Genomic DNA, 17,188 nt, shown 5'->3' with positions numbered 1-17,188 from the left:
AGGGTGCCTACGTCATGACGTAACGGCTCCAGCAGGCATTATAAATTAAATGACGAACAGATTATTATTATCATTTTAATAACTGTAAGCACAAAACGCAATTAGGTTTAACGTAAGTGGGGTAAAATCTAACTCTATGGGTAAAATTCCCCGAACTGAAAAGCTCACACTGTACTTCTTTACAGGTTTTGGTGTCTGCTTTCAGACCAAAATAAACGCACACAGAGTGGTGTTTTCAATGACAGCTTAAGTAGCCACTGCGAGCTAGATGTCATGGCGTTGATCAAACAAACATGCATTATTGCTGGTCGTTTCTCCTGTCATAATTTATGGTTGAGTCCAACATACAGCAGATATGTAAGTATTTTACACTGCATTGTTGTCACTAACAATTTCTTACATGGTTTCTTCATTCTTATATAATACTTACCCCTGGTCAGTGTCGTAATTGGTTGTCGTTGGCCTTTACTTACAGTTAATGTGACCGTTTTGTAACCTATAGTACAACTAGCTAGTAACAACCTGCTTGTAACCTAGTAGTATTGATGTATACGTTATTATTGTATTTGTTTCCACAAATAAACAGCAGTCATTATTTAGAATGGTTGCTTAGGTCTAGGACAGTTGACATGGGGTCTACTTATATAGCCTAAGATTTAGACTCTCGTAGACGTATTTATCGATTCTGACGTCATCATTGACGATGAATATGACGTCAGAATCGATAAATACGTCTACGAGAGTTCAAATTTTGGGCTAGGGTATATGGACCAGAGGTATGGTCCAGACAGGGTTCCTTGAGCGGGTAGTCTCACTAGTCTGTGTGTGAACTAATGCATACCAAATAATTGGGGCTAAAAGGCGAGAATAACTGCTCCAAATAAGTGGGCAGGAACATAAAAATGCAATCAATGACAAATTGTTGCTGAATAATAAATAATAATGCTAACTGTTCCGCAGGTGTATGCCAGTGGCATGACCACAGTGGCCAAATCCTCCACGACAGGAAGAGACAGCAGGAAGGATGTATTGGCAGATGATGGCCCTGACCTGCAGGATTTCATTTCTGGGGATCTATCAGAAAAGAGCAAGTGGGATGAGTACAGAGGGAAGCTAAAGAGAGAGAAAGGAGAGAGGTACAAAGTAAACCTAAACATGTAGAATCACATTAATGACCACTTGTCATATGTATTTCATTTGTAACTGTAACTGGAAGTGGAAGTATAGGGAAGTATAGGGTTCAAAGATCAGACATTCCTTGTCCTTATGCAATAGACAGCGATGAACTATCAGCACTAGTACTACTACTGTGGCATATCATTCTTACATTTCTTGAAAGACAATCCAAACTTTTATCTTGTTTCAGCAGCTTTATGCAGGGATTACATATATGTGTATATTTATTTAGATAAACTTGTATTTGTGCTCTGACAGGCTTAGGCTTCCTCCTTGGTTGAAGACGGAAATTCCGATTGGGAAGAACTTCAACAAGTTAAAGAATACGCTGAGAGACCTTAACTTACATACCGTAAGTGGTGTGCTTGCATGTGCGTGGCTTTGTCTTTGTGTCTGTATGAGAGAGTGACATTTTCATTATATTCAGTGTGTTCGTATGGGCCGTAAAGTGGCACTACCTTTTTACCCCTTTGAAAAAAATGGCATAGAATATGGAAAAAATGAATCCAAATTTAGACTTGGTCACACTGAAATTACTTTTATAATTTTTCAAAATGCATCTAAAATTCACTCAACTTAACTATAGCACATACACTGTGTATTTGTGTGATGTCTTTAATATATGTACTTCCAGGTGTGTGAGGAGGCCAGATGTCCGAATATTGGGGAGTGCTGGGGAGGAGGAGAGTATGCTACAGCCACAGCTACCATAATGGTGAGTCCTCATCTGGATGATTTGTCTGGCAATAACATGAGCCCTGACCTAGGGTTGATATTATTATGGTAAGAATTTTAGTTAGACCCTGCTCCTCCGAAATGGCTTACTTCTTTTGCCCCGTCCTTGAGCAAGACACTGATCATTATAATACATTATAATAAATTGAGTTTATATTGCACTTCTTATCGAGACGAATCGTCTAGGTTAGTCTAACAGTATGGCTTCTCTTTGAATCTTGTCAGAATGATGTCATATTGATGTCCAAATATGGATGGATACATTTGGGGGACATACAGTACATACAGACAAACGCTCTTTTCTACACACCTTGCCCCTTAGGCGCAACACCGTAAAATAACACTAATAAAATGGGGGAAATCCAGTGGGTGGGTCACATAAAAAGATTAAAACATTGTAAAAGGCTTAGGGGAAGGCCTGCAGATAAAAGAGGTTTTTAAGGCCATTTTAAAAACCTCAATTAGTTCTGAGATAGTCCCATAAGAGTTCTAGTTTTATTGTATGCTTGACTGTAGTCAGTCTAGTGTCTAGCCAATTTGGTAGATGCAACTTGTTTTCTGATGTTCATTGCTGATTTCAGCCAGTATTGGAAAAAGCACTTTCTACATATAATTAAAAGTGGAGGTTATGCTTTCAAGTATTTATCAATCACATGGGTCAGAAACTAGTGAAGTAAAAACTTGGAAAATATATATATACTTCAGGATTGAAAAGCTACAGTACATTTCACAAGAAAGCAGTGATATATAAATAAACAATGCAAACTATTATCTGAAAAAATAACGGGATTAAAATAGGATGTAAGATGGAGCCATGGTATGGACTCTGAAAGAACAAAGTGAGAGACACAGACCTTCTTGTCTTTTTCGGTGACTATGATGGTGTGTATTTGGATTCTATCAAATTTAAGTTGTAAATAAAGCAGGTAGGTAGACTAATACATACAACCCCATAACCTCTCCCTGATCATTTTCTCTTTCCCTTTTCTGTCTTTCTCTAGCTGATGGGAGACACGTGCACCCGTGGGTGCCGGTTCTGTTCGGTGAAGACGGCCCGCCGGCCCCCTCCTCTAGATCCAAATGAGCCCTACAACACCGCTAAAGCCATCGCGGCCTGGGGGTTGGACTATGTGGTACTGACCTCTGTAGACAGAGATGGTAAGAAGACAGTGTTTTGTACCAAGATAAATACAGTATTCTACATGTGAGTGAATGTCAGCACTCGCATCAATAGGAACAGGTTATTTTAAAGATGCTCTCACATGACTCATTTGTCAGATATCGCTGATGGAGGGGCGGAGCATATTGCCAACACTGTCACTCAACTGAAGGAGAGGTAAGACAAACGCACCAAGTTCTAGAACAGAACTGAATAATGTAATCAAGTCTTCTCATTATTCTGGGACAGTCATTTCCACAATGAAAGGCTGGTTTATCTCTGTTGTTCATCTGGTTGACATAACTCAGTCAGCACTATTGTGTTAATAAGTTTCGAACTAATTGGTTTAATCGATTATAACAGTGGTTTTCAACTCATTTTGTATCAAGGCCCATTATTTATTCTGCATTTATTTATTCTGCACGGACCACCATTTGAGGAGATTTAGCCTCTCGCCCAAAACGTTGAATATTTTCTTGTCGTTGGGTAAGATTTTGTCCACAATTCCATGCTGTATTGATGTTGGTACCATTAGGAGAGATTAAGTAATGCAGATGATTAACAATAATGTAACTCTTTAGACCGTAACATTAAACCAAATGGACCTGTACCTGCTCTCAAGAGTTAAAGATCTATAAGGGTATATTTGGTTACCAACTCTCCATCATTTAGCTGGGTACCACCTGGAATCCTCCCCTCAAGGACCACTGGTGGTCCCCGGACCACTGGTTGAAAACCACTGGATTATAACAAATTATCTATTTTAATAAAATACGTTCTTGAAAGTAGCTGAAATAGAAGATCTACAAGGAGCTGCAAGGTTCTATGAGCTTGTAGATAAGCCAGCCCATTTCAGATATTGTTGTACAACAACATTAACTAAAGTTTTAAATATGGCTTAAGTGGTTAATCATACTAATCGATTTAGTATAAAACAAGAATTACTAATGTTTTAAAACCGCATTTCTCGATTATTCAATGAATCCATTCCAAACAGTAATCGATAGAATAATCACTAAGAAAGGAATGAATAGTTGCAGACCTTCACCCTGGTTATTCTCCATCTAGGACTTCTCGGATCCTGGTGGAATGCCTCACTCCTGATTTCCGTGGTGACCTGGCAGCGGTGGAGAAGATCGCCCTGTCAGGGTTGGATGTTTACGCCCACAATGTGGAGACAGTCCGTGAACTGCAAAGGTACTAGCTGGTGCACAGCAGCTGATAATAATATACTGGAACTCAGGTTATGGTACACATCACATTAACGTTTTCTCTAGGTGTATCTGTAAATGTTTCTGCGGAGTACAAACGGAGATTAAGATTTTAATTTAGATGACAAAATGGGGAGGGATGGTTATACACATTGACCAGCAGGTGGCACAATGAAGCCAATTCTCAGTACACTGATAAACGCAGACAAAAAAATAATTGATTTGTATTGACATTAAGCAAAATAATGCATTAAGTACAAATATTGTAGCGTATGTATGTATCACGCCGAGTTACTCTTACTTTTGTAGACACATTTCTATGTTTACATCTGCTTTTAATGTGCACTGCTTTGTAATTGCTCATGATCTGTCACCTCTAATCCCAGGCATGTTCGCGATCCAAGAGCGAACTTCAACCAGTCACTAAGCGTGCTGAAACATGCAAAAAAGGTCAAGCCCAACTTGCTTACCAAGACCTCGATTATGCTGGGACTGGGCGAGACCGACGAACAAATACTCAATACCCTGACAGGTGTGTGTTTCTGACTCAAATCCACAGAAATACGGTGGCTCTACGATGGCTGGATTAGCCCTGTTCAAATTTATTTTAAATGGGTCTTGTGATGTTGTTACAGAGCTGCGGGAGGCAGGGGTGGACTGTCTGACACTGGGCCAGTATATGCAGCCCACCAAACGCCACCTCAAGGTACAATCAGAACATAACACTCCATCTTCCTTTCACCTTTTGCTACAGTGATTCTGAATCCATAATCTTTTGGCATTTTTATATCTGTTGGATTCAACTGTGATGATCTGTGTCTAGGTGGAAGAGTACGTGACCCCTGAGAGGTTTGCCCACTGGGAGAAGGTTGGGAATGAAATGGGCTTTGCCTACACGGCCAGTGGCCCCCTGGTGCGATCGTCTTATAAAGCAGGTGAGGTGCTGTGATGCTTTTAAGGTTTATAGACCGTGTATGGCGTCACCGGTTTACATGTTTTAATTGTTTTATATTGTTTTTATTCTGCTATTGGAAAGCACTTTGTAACTTTGTTTTGAAGAGTGCTTTATAAATAAAGTGTATTATTATTTTGGGCTACCTTGACATATCTGCCTTCCCTCTACAGGAGAGTTCTTCCTGAAGAACCTACTCGAGAAGAGAAAATCAGAAGTCACTATTGCAGAGTGAAAACCTGCTGCCTCCTGTTTTAGCTTTCCCTTCCTTCATTTGACCTCAAGTCAATGCCAGCATCAAAGTTAAGCGTAAATTACGCCACTGCATAATCATATACAATATCAGGAAAGTGAGATGCAGTATATAAGTGGGGGACAGGAAATGTGTTGGTTACATCAAGATATGGCGTTTGAATTCCACCTATATAATCCCTTCTTTCACACCCTGTACACTATTTATCTGAGACGCACAAGTCTGGAAAACGCAAGTCTCCTCAGGGCTTCCTGAACCCCCACCCCCACTCACTGTCCCTCTGGGTTGGAAAGCACTGATTTATTACTGCATCAGAGAGTGTGCTTAGAAAAGGAGCAACACATGGTGGAGCAGACATGATAGGCGTAAAAGCTGTTATTATTAATTTAGTAAATTAGTAATTTTGTTGTCTTATTAAAGATTTTCTATATGAGCGACACTGTAGACTGTGGTCTGTTCAGTTATTCATAGTTGTGTGTTTGACAACTCTGAAGGTGTGGCATAACTGCATACTGAATAGAATTGTGTGTAATCAAACAAACGGGTGCAAATAGAAAAGCTTGTGTAATCAATGTGTGCACTTTGCAGGCCACATCCTTGATAATACACATTAACATGAATCCAAGGTATTAGCAAAGATGATTTGTAACCAAGTAAGTAAGTAGCCTTGCCGAGCCATGATCTCCTGTAGCGTGAGGCAGCTTGATGTACAAGTACACCCCCTGGACATGACGCTAGTATGTAGCAGGGACTTACCCCCAATCCAACCCTTGATGCTGAGCGTCAAGCAGGGAGGCACTGGGTCCCATTTTTAGAGGCTTTGGTATGACCCAGCCAGGGATTGAACCCCGACCTCCCAGTCTCAGGGTGGACACTCTAACCACGAGGCCACTGAGCTGGTGATTTGTAACCAAGCAAAACATTTAATCTATTAAGCATCAAAAGCTTGCAACATCACTTGGACTTGGAGACAACTCATCATAGGCATTTTTGCTATTTTTAAAGTGTGAGAACTACCGATTTAGAAGGCATTTGTAGAATCGGCCTCAGGTCTTAATGTGCTAAAGCAGTGGTTCTCAAATGGTGGTATGCATACAGGCGGAACCTGAGAGAAAATATAAAATGTAAAAACTGGACACAAGTAAATGTGCTCAGGATGCTCTAATTACAAGTCTTGACTCCTTTTATTTGTAATGTTATATTCTTCAAAATATCATTCATAGAATTGGGTGGATATCTCATGTACAAAATAGCTACTTTTCAGGATTCAAATTCAAATGTGTCAAATTGCAGATCTACAAGCTTCAAAACGCAATGCATTTTGAGCTTGTGTCATTTTTGACACTAGTATGGCAAAGTAGGGCATTACTTCCAATACTCCCCAAAAAGGTTAAAATATAGAGATATGAGGTTTCTGCCCGACAGCAACGATATGCGAAATATAGTGTGCTCTTTGTAAGCAACATAGTTGGGTAAAGGGGGTACTTTGATCCAGAAATCAGGAAAAGAGGGTTTCACTCGTGTGAAGTGAGAGGCACCCACTATATAGTGGCACTGCATGATGATGCAGTGCGGATTCACTGCCGTATACATTATGAGACATGAATGCAGTGTTATTATTGTATAAAACAAAATCAGTCACAAGGTGTACTTATATTGGCAGTCTCACGATGTCAATGTTTGTTTAACTGCTCTGCTACCCTAAACGAACATTAAAATACATTCGATTTGCGTTAAAAGTGCAAGCTAGAACCCCTCAAAAACTGGAATACTTCCATGTCAGTCTCAAATCTCCAACTAATTATGGTGAGCTACCTTTGAAAGCCTCTTATCAAGTTGGAAGGGTTTCTGAAAAAAATACAAAAAATGCTTAAGCGTAGAAACGTTTATGCAATATATGTAGTGGGGGTCCCTGCTTTGTCTTTACCTCAGCTAAAGGGTCCTAGACCTGAACAACTTTGAAGACCCCTGTTGTATAACTCCTGTAGAACAAAACAACTATATATCACCAATTCTTCTTAAGTAAATTTTTTGTTGTAGGAAAATAATTAACAAGAATAGTCTCAGGTGATTTTATTTTTATTGCATTGGCCCATTTGGTAAACAGACTCATTTGATAACATCGCTCATCAACATACACTCAGTTGAATTATAAAAAATAGTTTTTAGAAAAACGTATAAAAACTTGTGCCATTGCTAAGGCAACATTGGATTACATTACAGTAAATACTTTATAAGACTACTCTGTTAACATTTGCATTTAAAATAACTGGCGACTGCCAGTTATTAGCAGGACATGTACAATAAGACAGTTTCGTGATTGGGTCTTTTTTTTGCACTGGATACCACTACATAATTCATTTCATTAATGATCTTCATTCAGAAACCCATTGTCGAGCAGAAGTTGGCCAACAGACCACTTTGTGTATATATAACCATTAAGCACGTTCCGACGAGAATGATTGATTGAAGGTAATTGAAATGTTGGACACCCGCTGCAGAAAGGGTTAAACTAAAGGCAGGAATGTAGTGCACATAGCCGGGGAGAAGCAGGGTTCAAATTTTGGCTTTTTTGGTGGGCGGTTCACTGACAGAGTGGCGGCTGGGGCATACAGCTGATTGGGTGTAGGGGATACGTGACGCTGTCACTTTCTTTCCAATGGTCTCAATCTGAAAAACAACATTGCTATTGTTAACCAAAGGCACTTCAAGGAAACGAAAAAGCTCGTAAAAACCCGTAAAGCTTGTAAGAAACTGAATATTTGCTTTGGAGGATAAGAACAAAATAAAAGTGTGTATGTATATTCTTTTCAGGCCCCTCTGTGATTACCTGGAAGCCTATGTTCTGTAGTTCAGGATGGAGATGGTCCAACACTCTCCGGCCATCAAATAAGAAGGCTGGCTTAAGCATCTTCTTGTAGATCTTTTCGTAGTCCAGCTCCTGTGGAGAAACATGAGGGGTTAGCTCTTGTCAATTCAAGAAGTTGACATTTCCTTAATGATTCCAGACTTACATTGTGTGTGTGTGTGTGTGTGCGTGTGCGTGTGTGTGTGTGTGTGTGTGTGTGTGTGTCTGACCTTAAACATGTCCCACTCGGTACAGATGACCAATGCGTGTGCACCGTGGCAAGCTTCATAGGGATCTGTTGTCACGGTCACCAACTCAGACACTTAATAAAGAGAAGTGAGAAAAAAGCAACTCACAGTAAGTAATCAGCAACGAGTCATCAGTCTCTTAATGCTTAGTAATACTTATGGTCAAGGTTCATTCACAGTGTGTTCACCCAAGGAAAATATGAGCAATAACCGTTTTTAAAAGGACACGCCCCTCCCCTTTCATAAAATAAAGAAATTGATAATTCAGAATATATCAAGATTCCTACCGGTTTTCCAATTAAAAAACCCATGATTCTACTTACTTTTGGTCAGTGTTTATACATTAATAATTTAATTGACTGGGCAGATAGACAGTCAATTTATACTGTAACCCTCAATTGCTATAGGTTTGTTAAGACTGAATTTCATTTAAAGGGATAGTTCACCCCCAAAATGACTTTTTTCTATTCACCCCATGGTAATTTGATGACCAGCAGTGGTTCCCTATGGAGACACAAAGGAGACTCTATGTCTCCATACGGGTAAACCTTTTTTTCCCTCCTTCTTTTGGGGGGCGGGGGTTGGGAGGGTGGTATTAATGAGTATTAAGGACTTTTCAAATTAATTCACGTCTTTATTTATTTTTTACACCGGTTACCTCTTTCTGGGTTGTCCTCTGAGATGTTGGGCTGGGAGAGGTCGTGAATGATTTGTTCCTTAAGGACTTTTGGATCATAGATGAACAGCTTGGCCCCCTCATCCATCAGATACTTGGAAATGTAGATACTCGATGACTCTCTGGGGTTCGAAACACAAACATGCAGCTCATAGAACCAGACACTCTAGGATTTTACCTCATAGAAGCCGGACAGACAGTCAGAATACAGCAAATGTTTGCTTGCATTAATCTTTTATCAATAGCTTTTGTCAATATATAGCCACACGCAAAAGTAGATAAATGTTCAGCATGCACCTTGACCTTGTATACACACCTACACCTACAGGCCCTGGCAAGTGATAACAATGTAATGATTAATTTAATAAACTGTGGAATTTAAATATCTGCAAGAGTGTGATAGGATCTTTTACAGAACAGAGCTGTTTATTGGCGTGACAAGAGGGAATGAGGTGTGTAAATAATAAGTTCACGAATTTAAACCTGGCACCAGTGTTTTTGGCATGGCATTGACTGCGAACATCTTTAAAACTTTGAAAATAACAGATCTACAAGCTCAGATATTTTTACTAGTCGCCATACAACAAAGCACCGTACCCAGCGTATATAGGACCTCAGAAGAAGCTGAAGTGATTTGAGACCTACCTCGTGTCACCCGTGTCTTTTTTAAACGAGAAACCTAGCAGGGCAATCTTCTTGCCAGTGACAGTGTTGAAGAGACAGTCTATGATCCTGCAAGCAAATCGTCTCCTCTGGTACTCATTCATGTCGATGACCTGAGATAAAGAATCAGAGAGATGATGAGGTAAAAGAATATTAAATGGTGCATTTATATAGCGCTTTTATCGAAGGCGCTTTGCATGGATGTTGAGACACAACATAATCCAAGATATATTGATATAGTGCTGTGAAATGTATAGTTTAGTTCCCACCTGCTGCCAGTAATTGGCCACCTCGGGGAGGTTGAGGGCCTCACAGAGATACACAAGATTCAATACATCCTTCTGGAAACAGCTGCCACCAAAACCTGGTCAGAGAGAGAGAGAGAGCAAGCACATTAAGCCAGATTTGAACAGAACAAACCACTGACAGTAAACCTTTCTTAGTTGACTGGGGCCCCTAGGGAGTTAATAATCCCCCCACCCCTCCTATTTTCCCTGTACACCACATCTACACCAAAATAGCCTATATAAGGTCACAACGAAACCTGATGCAACATGTTGTGGAACAGCGAATGTTAACCCCAGAATAGAGACGTTAGGCCGGGGTTCACGTGGTTATGCACTAACATTTCAGTGCAAACCTATATGCGCTGTGGCATAGGTCTCTCTCTTACCTATGCTGGCTTTGAGGAACTTGCTCCCTATCCTCTGGTCCATGCCGATAGCCTTAGCGACCTCCTCCACGTCAGCGCCGGTGGCTTCACACAGAGCACTGATACTGTTGATGCTGCTGATCCGCTGGGCCAGGAATGCATTGGCCGTCTACACATACAGTACATAGGTTTTGTTTATTGGAATAAAAAAAAGACACTTGTGGAATGTGGATATGCTTACGTTGCATTCACACTAGTGGTAACAGAACACAACAAGTCATTTTAAATTTTAAAGCCAGCAACATGAAGCTAAAAAATAAGCTAGAAATCCACCACTTGACGGGCACGTAACAAAAACAAGTTCTATTGACTTAAAACTTTTCAGCACTTCAATGACGCAGTGAAGCATCAATCAATCTTATCTTTTTGTTTCTCCACCTCCACTCCCCTTCTTTCTCAACCACAATTCCTGCTCCGTTCTGTGAACTGAAGAAGAACTACATTCTTGCCGTTAAACCAGTGCCCCGTGCCATCTAACCCAACCCTTTTTCATTTACGCAATGTGGCTGACCACGCTTGGATCATTTTCATTGTTTCCGCTCGTGTGAACGCAGCATTACAGACAAAAAGTAATTGCCTTGCATACCAGTTTGGAAAGCTCAGAGGACCATGTGTTTGTGGTGATGATGCGTTCCTTGGGTACCCAGTTCTCATACACTGCACACAGTGCTCTGATTGCCCTTTGACCTTCCACTGTCTCATCTCCACCAATCAAAACACGGTCGGGCACCTTCAGGTCACGCACAGCAGTTCCTTCCGCAAGGAACTCTGGGTTGGAAAGCACCTAGACAGATGTGGGGAACATTGTTTTTTTTTAGTAACTTGCATAATGACAGACCTGAGTGGTACGGCCCTGGTCTGTATGAATAAAGGGAAAGTTGGAATATAGGTAGGGTTAGCTCTAGAACAACACAGAGACACACAAACATACCTGCAGATTGAGACTAGGTTTAGTGTTCGCGTCAAATATACGCCTAATGCTCTCGGCCGCCCGGACAGGAACTGTACTCTTCTCCGTGACGAGCTTGTAGCCATCAGAAACCTCCACGATCCGCCTGGCACATGCCTCGATGTATTTCAGGTCAGCTGCACGGCCTTTCCCCATCCCGTAGGTCTTGGTGGGGGTATTCACCTGTAGTTGGAGAATAACTTTATATGGATTCCAATGCCACCAAGATACAGCCATTCAATCACTCATTCGTACTTGTGGTGTGTAATTTTGGTTGTATTTAGTTTTGCATTGTCAAACAGCAGCAAGCATAGTAAATCACATGTGAAAGTAGTGTGTTTGTAACAGGCATGGTAACTAGAGGACTCACAGAGATGAAGACTAGATCAGCATCCCTTATGGCAGAATCAATGTCTGTAGAGAAAAACAGATTCCGTCCTCTACATGACTCAACCACCTCGTTCAGGCCCGGCTGGAGAAAGGAAGAAAGAAAAAGGGAAATTGGGTGGACCCTCAAAATTATATGCATTTGGTTGCCGACCAATCTGGAGGTTCCAGCCTTCCAGGGACCATTGTTCCCTTATACATAATTATATTCAAAGATTTGCACACATTTTCAAGATTTTCCAAAAGTAGCAGTTCGACAAGCTCGTAGCGCTTTGGGCTTGTATATCTGCTATTTTTGAATATCCAAAGTATAAAATTATGATTAAAGTGGTTACAAAGATGCTTTCCCAGTTTTAACGTTACTTTCACAAGTGGTCATGATGACTGTGTCACCACCATCCCCCCTTTACACCAACATTGGTCAGTACTAGTCACCCTTGACGTCATTAGAGCTACAACTCAACGGCTGACAACTTGAGAAGTTGCAACATCGAGGAGTCTGGAACTCATTAAGGCTCTTTTTTCCCTTTTTTTTGTTCTCTGAGCATTAGTGAGCAATAGTCAAGAGATCTTGAAACTGGCCAAAACTGTTCCCTTTCTAGATGCCTGGATGTCTGTAGTGACTCTGAATGGGGTGGGGCCAAACATGAAGCACTAAGAAAGTTAAACACAGGTTACAGGCTAATTTATTGCCCATAATGACCAGGGGCCTCCAGCTGTGCTTTGATCTCTTACACAAGCTCCAGCCATGAATTTACTTTAGAGAGTGATGGTTTTATGGACAATTACCTCGTATATGGGCAGTGTCTCCGAGTTCCAAGCTTTGATTCTAGCCTCATTGATATCCACAACAGTCACTGTGATCCCCGGACACATTTGGGCAATCACACTGCATGTTGGCCCTCCGACATACCCTGCACCGATGCAACAGATCTTCTTTATCTGAAACATCTGGAGAAGAGAGTGTTGTTAGAGGTACTCGCTATTATGAAACATTTAAGATACAGTAGCAATAAGTGCGGGGGGTTCTAATAAAACACACCGGCAAAATACCATAAAAAGACCTACAGCATTGCTGGTTTAAGCAATAACTCGGAACAGGCTATGGCATATTGTCTCTGTTGCTGCAATTTCCCCACGGCGATGTATAATGATCTATTCATTAGACTGGGATCAAGTACTTTTTTGCTGATCCGGTCTGGGTCTAGAGTGGATACGGAAACAGACTAGTGCTTGCATGTGAGTGCACTGCAAAAATTACCGAATGCATTAGGCGGCTCTAGACTGGTTGATTCAGAATAGAAACCAGGCTTTACATGTACTGAGGAAAGCCTTATATATTGATATAACAATGTAATTACCACAAATACCGTACTTTCAACAAAAAAGAAACCCTGGATTGCCTACACACACACAAAGGTAGTTTGACTATAAATATGTATTTCTTCAAATTAGTTAGCACGGCTGCATGTCGTCCTTTACAGTTTTTGATACTTGCATAGAAATAGAACATACCACAAATAAATACCATAAATAGTACAACCACGCCTTTGACTGTTTGAATACCCTTTTCCTGACACCATTCATCAAAGATCAAAGCATTTGACGGCCCACCTGGCACCCCCCCTGGATGTTTCCCTGGAGACATTGATTGCTTTATCTGGTTCCATAGTTAGTAAAAATGTCTCCTGTCCACCTTGATAATCTGCAGATTAAGTGTTAATAGATAAGGGATTTCCATATCTGTGGCGTGGCATACTGTGCGTTCTTATCAATGGTAAATGGTTATCACACCTAGACATTAATCATACTGTGTGTTAATTTGATCAATCTTTTGTAACATTCGAATCAGAATACAAAACATTGTATCGTGATCCTTAAAATGATCCTTCCTAAATTTGCTAGATCGCTTTTGATTTATACGCAGTGGTGTAAAGTAACTAAGTACATTTAGTTAAGTACTGTACTGTACCAAGTACAATTTGGAGGTATTTGTACTTAACTTGAGTATTTCCAATTTCCAATACTTTTACTTCTACTCCACTACGAGGCGGTGGCTCAGGGGTAGAGTGGCTGGATGGTAACTGCAAGGTTGCCAGTTCGAACCCTGATGTGCTGGTTGGTCTATGTAAAGTGCCTTGGATAAAAGGCGCTATATAAATGCACCATTTACATCTCAGAGGCAAATATTGTACTTTTACTACACTACATTTATTTTAAAACTAAACTAGTTACTTTGTAGATTTGTATTATTATTACAAAACATACATTAACCAATTCAGTTCGATATACATTTCGACCATTTGAAAATAGCCGATCTACAAGCTCACAATGCATCGTGTGACGCATTGTGTCTGTCTGCATAGTGAGTAGCCTACTTTAAGTACATTTTAATGCCAATACTTTTGTACTTTTATGCAAGTACATTTTTAATTCCAGGCTTTTACTTGTAACGGTAGTTCTACACTCCATGTTCGATACTTTTACTCAAGAACATGAGTCTTAAAAAGGGGGTCCTCAGAGTTCATTACAGAGCATTTTTCTCTGATAGGAACGACAAAAGGAAGGAATCAAATACGAACACGAATAGAACATATTAGCAAACACAAAAACATTTCATTTACACAACATGTGTCAAATGAATTATATGAAGCCATCAACGCTGCAGCATTACTTGGAGGCAACCCATAGTAGTCCCTTAGATTCAATTTAGCCACTTCATAGTCAACGTCCTGTAGCTTAAAAAGACCCCCCCCCCCCCCCCCCCCCACAGTGGGGGTTCCTGACTCCCTGCCTCTCTCTCCCATGGCTTGTAAAACGTTGAAGAACCCTTCTCAAGTAGATGATCGATTTCCTAATCCTTCCCAGGTTGTGGTTCGTTCTATGCTGGAATAATGTTAACAGTAAAACCTTGTCAAGGGGGGATAAAGACCCATTCAGTTCAGCCAAGTAAGCCACGTATGATCCAAGCAGAACAGAAGGAGCCTTTTATTCCAGCTAACCTTAAATCCGTTAGGTAGGCAAGTTGTAATGATACGATTATTGAAGATCTTTGAAAATGCTCTCCTCTGACGACATGTCCAAATAGGGGACGCCGGTGTTTAAGTGGTTACGTTAGTCAGGACTCAGGAGAAGTTTCACTTTCTAACCAAACTGGACCTTTTTCTTGTAACTGTAACATCATGAATGAATGGAGGCATAGTTTCGTTAGCTAGCTAATGTTAGCATCCATGCTAGCTACATTACCTGTGGTGCCAACTCGACAATCTGATAAATCTGTACTAATGTGTAGAATTCAGCAAATACCTTCGTGAAGCAGCCGTCGATCGTGGAAGTTGTTGAATGGATCTTGGAATCTGTCTGTCCGAATGTCACGACAAATGACTGGAATTTACAGCATAGATTTCTCTCCCAACTTTCTAAACGACTGAACCTACTTAGAAGTAGAATGTAACTCTCACTCTCAGTGTCTCACACAACCCAACCCAGCCCTCTGCCTCTGGTACTTCTATTGCTGGACTCTGGTCTCTGTATTCACTCACACACACACACCTCTAGTTCATAGCGCCGTTATAAAGGCTCTAAGACCAGCCCTCTGAGCTGAGCTGGGGGGGGGGGGGGATTAGCCCGGCAGGGAAGCTACTTCCGACCGGGTCCTCTATTTTCAAAGTAAGTGTAAAAGTGTCAGTGTCAGTTGTCCGTTGTTCTATTGAATTTAATAATAATAATAATAATAATAATAAAGCGACCTATGAAAACGTGCATTTACCGTCAGTTATATAAAGTGTATAATACATTAATATAATACATTCACCTTTGCAGCCAAGTGGCCCTTTCTCTCCTGCAACTGTACTGATAAGAGCATAAGACCCATTTGAAATCCCAAACATGGAATATACTTGGAGTCTTGGACGGTCGGACCATGCATTATTATGCCACATATAATGCCTGTCCCAGGACCGCCACATGTAGGCTATACAGTATACAGTGAATAACTTCCCAGTCTTGCTGGGTAACTAGCTAACTAATTTAACCCTGACATCCCAATTTTGGGCATTAGACAAAAAAAAAAGAGAGAATTGCTGATCTACAAACTCACAACATACCATGATGCTTGTAGATCGGCTTTAAAAAAAATACGTTTTGATAAATGACTTGTTTTAAAACGTAGTGCAGTGGAACAGAGTAGACACTATGGCACATCAAGTCCATTAGGCTATACATGTGTTTCTGTGTAATATTATTGATCACTTGTTTTGCATGTCTGTGGCAAAAATAAAACTTAAATGGAAATGTCCATCACAGCTGGCATAGTGATGCCCCCTGGTGCAAATAGCTGCTGTACTATCATGGTTATTGGTGGTGGTGGTGGTAATACAGTAATACTAATAATTTTAGTCTGGATTTATCAAATCCTGTGTTGTGGATCACACAAGAATAGCATGCACTGTCACAATCACACACTCTCACGCACAGACACAAATCTATAAAACACACACACAAGCAAGTATGTATGAGTCTATGTTGGTGTGATTTTCTAATAGCGCTTAATAAACACACATACAACACAATACTGCATTCTTATTTATTTGTTATTTTGTAAGGAAAAGTGCATAGTTGAAGCCCTTTCTTTTCAAATAGAATTTACTGTGTAAACTGAGGCCTCATATGGCACCAGATACACTTGACAAGGGGCTGTCTTGATCTACAAAAAAAAAAAGATTCCCATATCTATACATTTTTGAAAAGGTCCAACAAAAAAAGAGAAACAAATAAGAAACACACTGCTACTTACATGGAGGGGCATAGTTGGCAGTAACACCCAAAACATGTAGTCCACGGCAGATAAAATACAGAACACCGTACCAACAGCCTCTGTAGATGATTACAATTACTTTACAGTATGGTCAAAGTGGCTACGAGTACGACAATCAAAGTTAATATCCTGTGTTTAACATTGAACTTCCAAACGACTTACCCATCTCATTTATAAGTTATAACTAATTTATAAGTTATAACTAATGTTAAATGCATCCCCAGTTTATTATGTATTTTTTACAGCCAAACTTCCACAAGGGCCAGGTAACCAATTCCACTGCATAACCTACTCGGAAGCGTGTGAGAGGAACATCTTTACACACACTATTTTAGTTACAAATGAGATGGTGATTCTTTTTTTCTAGCACCTTAACCGTTTGGCCAACAGGATTTATTAATAA

The 17,188-nt window shown here is 40.4% G+C and overlaps 2 protein-coding genes across 2 annotated transcripts; one reads left to right on the top strand and one right to left on the bottom strand.

Annotated features, from left to right (window-relative positions):
- Window positions 1-238: 238 nt before the first annotated feature.
- lias (lipoic acid synthetase) lies at window positions 239-5,919 on the top strand. The gene is made up of 11 exons (XM_083765765.1): window positions 239-357; window positions 961-1,136; window positions 1,435-1,528; window positions 1,811-1,891; window positions 2,913-3,069; window positions 3,190-3,247; window positions 4,139-4,267; window positions 4,668-4,813; window positions 4,917-4,987; window positions 5,105-5,216; window positions 5,407-5,919. Exons 1-11 carry the CDS (start codon window positions 274-276, stop codon window positions 5,466-5,468), a joined length of 1,170 nt encoding a protein of 389 aa, XP_083621891.1. The 5' UTR covers window positions 239-273; the 3' UTR covers window positions 5,469-5,919.
- A 1,630-nt stretch (window positions 5,920-7,549) lies between these two features.
- On the bottom strand, window positions 7,550-15,459 carry ugdh (UDP-glucose 6-dehydrogenase). Its single transcript, XM_083765031.1, has 12 exons — window positions 15,276-15,459; window positions 12,759-12,920; window positions 11,953-12,054; window positions 11,565-11,765; window positions 11,220-11,417; window positions 10,595-10,742; window positions 10,191-10,285; window positions 9,904-10,034; window positions 9,241-9,380; window positions 8,565-8,656; window positions 8,317-8,427; window positions 7,550-8,156 (listed from the first exon to the last, which is right to left on the bottom strand). The coding sequence occupies exons 2-12, from the start codon at window positions 12,918-12,920 to the stop codon at window positions 8,043-8,045; spliced, it is 1,494 nt and encodes a 497-aa protein (XP_083621157.1). The 5' UTR covers window positions 15,276-15,459; the 3' UTR covers window positions 7,550-8,042.
- Window positions 15,460-17,188: the final 1,729 nt, after the last annotated feature.

The sequence above is a fragment of the Protomyctophum parallelum genome, assembly GCF_964188405.1.
Source record: "Protomyctophum parallelum genome assembly, chromosome: 5".
Taxonomy (NCBI): Eukaryota; Metazoa; Chordata; class Actinopteri; order Myctophiformes; family Myctophidae; genus Protomyctophum; species Protomyctophum parallelum.
The sequence above is the reverse complement of the archived record's forward strand: the minus strand, read 5'-3'. Positions and strand labels throughout refer to the sequence as shown.